This window comes from Homalodisca vitripennis, chromosome 2 (assembly GCF_021130785.1).
Source record: "Homalodisca vitripennis isolate AUS2020 chromosome 2, UT_GWSS_2.1, whole genome shotgun sequence".
NCBI lineage: Eukaryota > Metazoa > Arthropoda > Insecta > Hemiptera > Cicadellidae > Homalodisca > Homalodisca vitripennis.
Window position 1 is genome coordinate 76,061,865 of NC_060208.1, and position 6,555 is coordinate 76,068,419.

General features: G+C 34.2%; 1 protein-coding gene across 1 annotated transcript; it reads left to right on the plus strand.

Annotated features, from left to right (window-relative positions):
* Positions 1-337: 337 nt before the first annotated feature.
* LOC124354203 lies at positions 338-2,989 on the plus strand. Its single transcript, XM_046804485.1, has 2 exons — positions 338-2,176; positions 2,423-2,989. The coding sequence occupies exons 1-2, from the start codon at positions 508-510 to the stop codon at positions 2,638-2,640; spliced, it is 1,887 nt and encodes a 628-aa protein (XP_046660441.1). The 5' UTR covers positions 338-507; the 3' UTR covers positions 2,641-2,989.
* The last annotated feature ends 3,566 nt before the right edge of the window (positions 2,990-6,555 follow it).

Consider the following 6,555-nt stretch of genomic DNA (forward strand, 5'->3'; position numbering starts at 1 on the left):
ATTTAAATACAGGGTGTCCCAAAAATTAGCGTCAAGCACAAGCCTAGATGTAGAGCATCCCTAAATGTACTCAAATAACATAAATATGTTATTGAAATATTGTTAACTACCTTATTGGTAAATGTATGTGACAGATATACATTTGAAGGGTCCAGGGGAAAAAGGGGGAATGTCAAAAAATATTTTTTTTTAAATTTTTGTATTTTTGGAAACCTGTCATTAATCTCGTTTTGTATATTTGGTTTTCATGGAAAGAACGGGAATAGTTAGCAAGATATTGACGTTTGAAAATACGCAGTCCACGGAAAAAAGGGGGACTGTCATTGTGAAACACGGGAAAAAGGGGGAATGTCAGTTGGCAGCACTGTCTTTATATTATTCTGCTTCACTCAGCTGCAGTCAGTGAAGTTGTAGCTGTGCACTGTTGATTGTTGAGGCTATGTTTATGTTTTGTGATAATTTGTAGTTTAAGATGTTGTGTGTGTGTTACTAATTAATTAGTGAGTTATGGAATCTGAAGGTGAAGGTAACAGCTCGAAATCATCTAATACCTCAAAGAAACGAAAGGTAACTGGTCGTTTAAGTGATGTTAAGAAAAAGCTACTAGCATCCACACATGAAATAGGGCCTGATTGTTACTGTTTGAGGTTAAAATGCTTTCAAATGATTGTACCTGCAGAACGTGCTACTATTATATCCAATTTCAACCAAATGAACGTAAATGAACAGAATTCCTACTTAACCGGTTTGGTTATTGTTAACACAGTTTCACAAAGGAGATCTAGGCAACCAGAAGAGAATGCTAAATTTCATGACAACTCATATTCATATCGTGTTCGAGTTCATAGGGAGGAATCTGTGGTAGAAATTCCTGTTTGTGTAAAAGCTTTTCGGTCGCTTCATGGAATCACAAAAAAAAAGGTTGAAGTAATACAGAACTATTTAAAAAAAGGAGGAACTCCTAAGGATGGTCGAGGCCAACACTTAAATCGTAAACACCGCTTGTCAGAAGAGGCAATTGAGGCGATTTACAAGCATATTGGTTCGTTTAAAGGTGAACGAAGTCACTACAGTGCGAATTCTTCTAACCGTATCTATCTTCCAGCAGACTTAAATATAAAAAAGATGTTTGAATTGTTTAAGATAGCGTACCCAGGCCAAAAAGTATCATACGAGAAATATAGAACCGTTTTCAATTCAGAATTCAACATCAGTTTTGGCTATCCAAGAATGGATACTTGTAGTTCATGTGACAAACTCGCTGCTGAGATTCGAGCTATAGAACATGTTGTTAAATCCTGTCCTGAAAATACTACAGCAAGGGTAAAATCAGAAAAGAAATTGAAAGAGCTCACATCAGAAAAAAAACTACACTTGTTAAAAGCCAATATGTTTTACATTCGCAAACGTGCCTCTAAACAAAGAAGTCAACAATCAAAAGAGGTTGAAACTATTGCAATGGACTTCCAAAAGAATTTGCCAGTACCACATATAACAACTAACGATGTGTACTACAAGCGACAATTAACACTTTGTATGTTCAATATACATATATTGTCCACAGACGAATCATTTTTCTTTGTTTACGATGAAACAGTGGCGTACAAGGGTGCCAATGAGGTGGCTTCTTTCTTGCTTTACTTTGTGATGACAATTCTTGACCCCTCTGTCAAAGAACTGGACATTTTTTGTGATTCTTGCGGGGGTCAAAACAAGAATTGGACCCTTTTTCGCACTATCCACTACATTGTCCATCACACTAAGAGACTAGACAAAATTCAGATGAATTTTCCAATTCGTGGTCACTCGTATTTAGAGTGTGACCGTAATATGGCTAGCATCAATCAAAAGAAGTGGATTGAAACGCCTAAAGATTGGATTGATGAAATTAAAGGTGCTAGAGTCAAACCCTCACCATTCCATGTAATCCAAGTTGAGAGGGAGTTTGTACGGAACTGGTCTTCACACTTAGATCAATTTTATTTTTCAAAGTGCCCATTTCCTTCAAGGCCGATAAGAGAGTTAGTAGCTCTTAAAGAACATCCCCGTTTCCTGAAGCACCGAGCAACATTCCATGGACATTGGGAGGCCCATGTCATTAACCAACCAGGTTCACTACCACAAGACCAACCCTTGCCTGAAGGAGAGTTTTTTCTACCCGACTATGCCTATGAGGGTAAGACTTTTTCCATTTTACTGTTACTCACTGCTAGCAATCAAAATGTGATAAAAATAATATTTTGACCACTTCTAAAGTTATTAATAAATAATTTTTTAATAATTCAACCTAATTATATTGAATAAATCTTAGCATTTTTCTTGATAGTTAAATTTAAATTAAATTTAAATTCCTAATAGAAAATTGGACTTAAATATTGTTAAATGTTTCAACAACATGCTTCAGGAAATTTTTTTGTTTTAGGGGCTCTTCCTATTACCCATGAAAAGTACACAGATCTACAAGTTTTAAAGATGTTCTGTGGTGTAGAAGCCAGACATTTTTATACCCTTCTTCCAAAACTTGAGAAAGGAGAGAAAAGGAACAAAAGAAATGCCATTGACAAAGAAGTTTTTCCTAAGTCTAAAAAGACAAATAATAATAATAATAATAGGCCTACTCAGAGTGGAAAAAAGGACTAATAAAAATGACCTATTTGATAATTGTTTGATTTCAAACATGTTTTATTTTTCTCAAGGTAATATGTACCGATTTTACTTTTTTACCAATAAAGGCCTTTTTTTAACTTAAATGTGTATTTTTTCTTATTTGGAACCATATTTAAGAAGACAATTTTAAATATATACGTTTTATGCCATTTAATTTAGTACTGGTTTCTAGAATTAGTTAACCTTGGTGACATCCCCCCTTTTTTCCTAAAACATTAATGACATTCCCCCTTTTTAGCAAAAATATTTTGTACTCATATAATATATTTATTTATTTCACCATTAAAATGGTACACTGATGTTATTAGTACATAATGTATAAGTTTAATATAAGGTAGGCTAAATCATAGATAAGTTTTATATAAAGATTAGGAAATAAATGTAAGTGGTACAATAGAATTAAGGAGAAAATTGCTATTCCTGAAAAATTTGAAAAATCTGACATTCCCCCTTTTTCCCGTGGTGCCTTCATTTGTCACCATACACGCGCGCTATTTCGCATGTATTGTACCTGCATGAGCACGCCATTGTTGAGTTCGTCTTCTTCCCACGGTCAACAAAATATGTTAAAAAGTGTATATTTATGGTTATTTTAATTTACTCTAGTCTTAGTATTTTTGTACTAAAACTGATTTTGTCTTCCGATCAAGAAAGTATATATACATACACAGCCCTGAGAAACCAACTGTTGTCAAATGATAACTTGGACAGGTTTCATGACAGTCTTTAAATGTATAGTAAAAGTTCGACAACTTTGTCTGTTATATTTGCACTGCAAGCAGTTACCCGATTCTTTTCATAGAATTTGGTAGGCGTTGCACGTTTATGACCACTGCTGGTTAGAGTGAATTATATTTACGACGATAATTTGGGTTTGTATTTTTGCAATGATAAAGAAAATATGTAAACACTTTTATAATAATGGCCATTGTAATTTACTTCGTTCTTAGTATGTTTTGTTTCCCGATCAAGAAAATATATGACAGATCAGAAAAGCCTACGTCTATCAAAAGAGAACTAAGACGGTTTTAAATCAGCCTTTAAATTTTTAGGTGTTGAAATATTTTAGAATATTTAGAACTAGAATTGGTACATTAGTTCAAAAGAACAGTACAGTGAAATTTCAAGTAGAATAATTTTCTTGTCGACTGCTTGTTGACTCCTCTTCGGATTAAAATTCCGATCTTCTAACGTTTCACGACCTTTCTTAAGGTAGATTAGTACTTACCTAATCGCTGAAGTTGAAAATGGTGTTAAAATTAAGGTTACTTATTTATAAAATGTATTCATGAAAAATGTAAGTAATTTTGAAAATAATAAACAATGTTTACACAGAACAGTTGATTATATTAGACACAACTTTAGAGACCAAGATGGGATTTTTCGCTATTTTAAAGATCAGTGGGGCGTAGTCCGGAGAGATGTTCTTAATACCAATAAGCCTATATTTATCTCAGGAACCGCAAGATTGGCTATGTAAAATTCCAGTACAATCGCTTGAGTAGTTTACGCGTGAAAACGAAACCAACGAAGGAGATTTTGCATTTATATTATTATGATATTATAAAAATAATGTGGAATGCAAGAAATGTATAGGTAAAGCATGTAAAATCACAATTAACTACAATTTTAACCACGTAAAAATTCGTAAGAATGTACAAAAACTCTTTTACTGCTGTTACTCCGTTAAACAAAAATGTTATTTATTTAACTATGTAACTATAATTATATTAATATAATTAAATATAATTATATTAATATAAAAATAATATTTTAGTTAAAAATAATTGTACTGAAAATAAGAATAATAAGAAAACAATAGTAAACGAAATTAGTTTCAACAGATTCAATTATTACATAATAATATATAATTTCTCAATACATAAATATTCTCAGTAGTTAATTTGTAATGTATAAATACTTTAAAAAGTTTTAAACGTTTTATATGCTCAGTCAATCGTTATCAGTATTCTCTTGAGGACTGACTGCTTATCGATGGTCCGATAACGTGTCTAGTGCTTATCGTTGAACTCTGGCTATCTTTTTCTGCCAAGTTTAGGCCTACTCCTGTTCAAATGTAATAATAATTTAGCTGCCTATCTTCAAACAATTGCGTCAAAATATATAAAATACGAGTGTCACAGTGAAGAACGGTGATTTCTTAAAATGTGCCGACTGTATTTCACTTTTCCATGCATTGTGTACATCTTCAAAAAAGGTGAGAAGAGGAAGACTTGGAGGTGCGAGAAACTTATCTCAGAGTACGTAGAGTTCATCTACGTCGAGCAATGAAACGTAAGTGTACACACTGATACACCCGGTCCTGGAGGCAATCGCGGCCTACCGTCACGAAAGTGGCAAGTGGCAAGGACGCGATAGATAAACTCGAGACTACAAAAGACAATACAGAAATTACTCTACATGTAGTTTACCTAAAGGTGTTGAATACGAACTTAGTTCAAACGTGTGAGGATGTTGAGGAGCGAGGACGATATGCGTCTTAGTGAGGAGCTACAGGCTGCAAGGTCCCAAGTTAAAACAACTACAACAGAATACTAGGAAAAGGTATATTTTTTCTGGGGTCCCCTTGACGCAGAGATGTGTGGAAATTGTTGTCTGACATCGCTCTTCTCTCGGAGTAACGTACTATGGAGTAGACATTTCCATCGCACATCGACTAAAGCGAAAGAAGGAGCCGAGGTAGGCTTATCTGTCTTACATGAGTGTATATAAGCATGATCGGAGCAACAAGATAAACTTAACCTTAGCGTCGCAAATATAATTCATTCCAAACAACTGTTAATACACGCGCGAAGAGTGTATATAAGCATGATCGGAGCAACAAGATAAACTTAACCTTAGCGTCGCAAATATAATTCATTCCAAACAACTGTTAATACACGCGCGAAGAGTGTATATAAGCATGATCGGAGCAACAAGATAAACTTAACCTTAGCGTCGCAAATATAATTCATTCCAAACAACTGTTAATACACGCGCGAAGAGTGTATATAAGCATGATCGGAGCAACAAGATAAACTTAACCTTAGCGTCGCAAATATAATTCATTCCAAACAACTGTTAATACACGCGCGAAGAGTGTATATAAGCATGATCGGAGCAACAAGATAAACTTAACCTTAGCGTCGCAAATATAATTCATTCCAAACAACTGTTAATACACGCGCGAAGAGTGTATATAAGCATGATCGGAGCAACAAGATAAACTTAACCTTAGCGTCGCAAATATAATTCATTCCAAACAACTGTTAATACACGCGCGAAGAGTGTATATAAGCATGATCGGAGCAACAAGATAAACTTAACCTTAGCGTCGCAAATATAATTCATTCCAAACAACTGTTAATACACGCGCGAAGAGTGTATATAAGCATGATCGGAGCAACAAGATAAACTTAACCTTAGCGTCGCAAATATAATTCATTCCAAACAACTGTTAATACACGCGCGAAGAGTGTATATAAGCATGATCGGAGCAACAAGATAAACTTAACCTTAGCGTCGCAAATATAATTCATTCCAAACAACTGTTAATACACGCGCGAAGAGTGTATATAAGCATGATCGGAGCAACAAGATAAACTTAACCTTAGCGTCGCAAATATAATTCATTCCAAACAACTGTTAATACACGCGCGAAGAGTGTATATAAGCATGATCGGAGCAACAAGATAAACTTAACCTTAGCGTCGCAAATATAATTCATTCCAAACAACTGTTAATACACGCGCGAAACATAAAATAAGACCATTTGTAATGTCACTTAACATAGGAAACTCTTAACTATTACAACTGAAATAATACGTACTTCAGGTAAGTTAAACGCGAAATAAGAAATTACAATTTTTAACATAAAATAGTTATTTA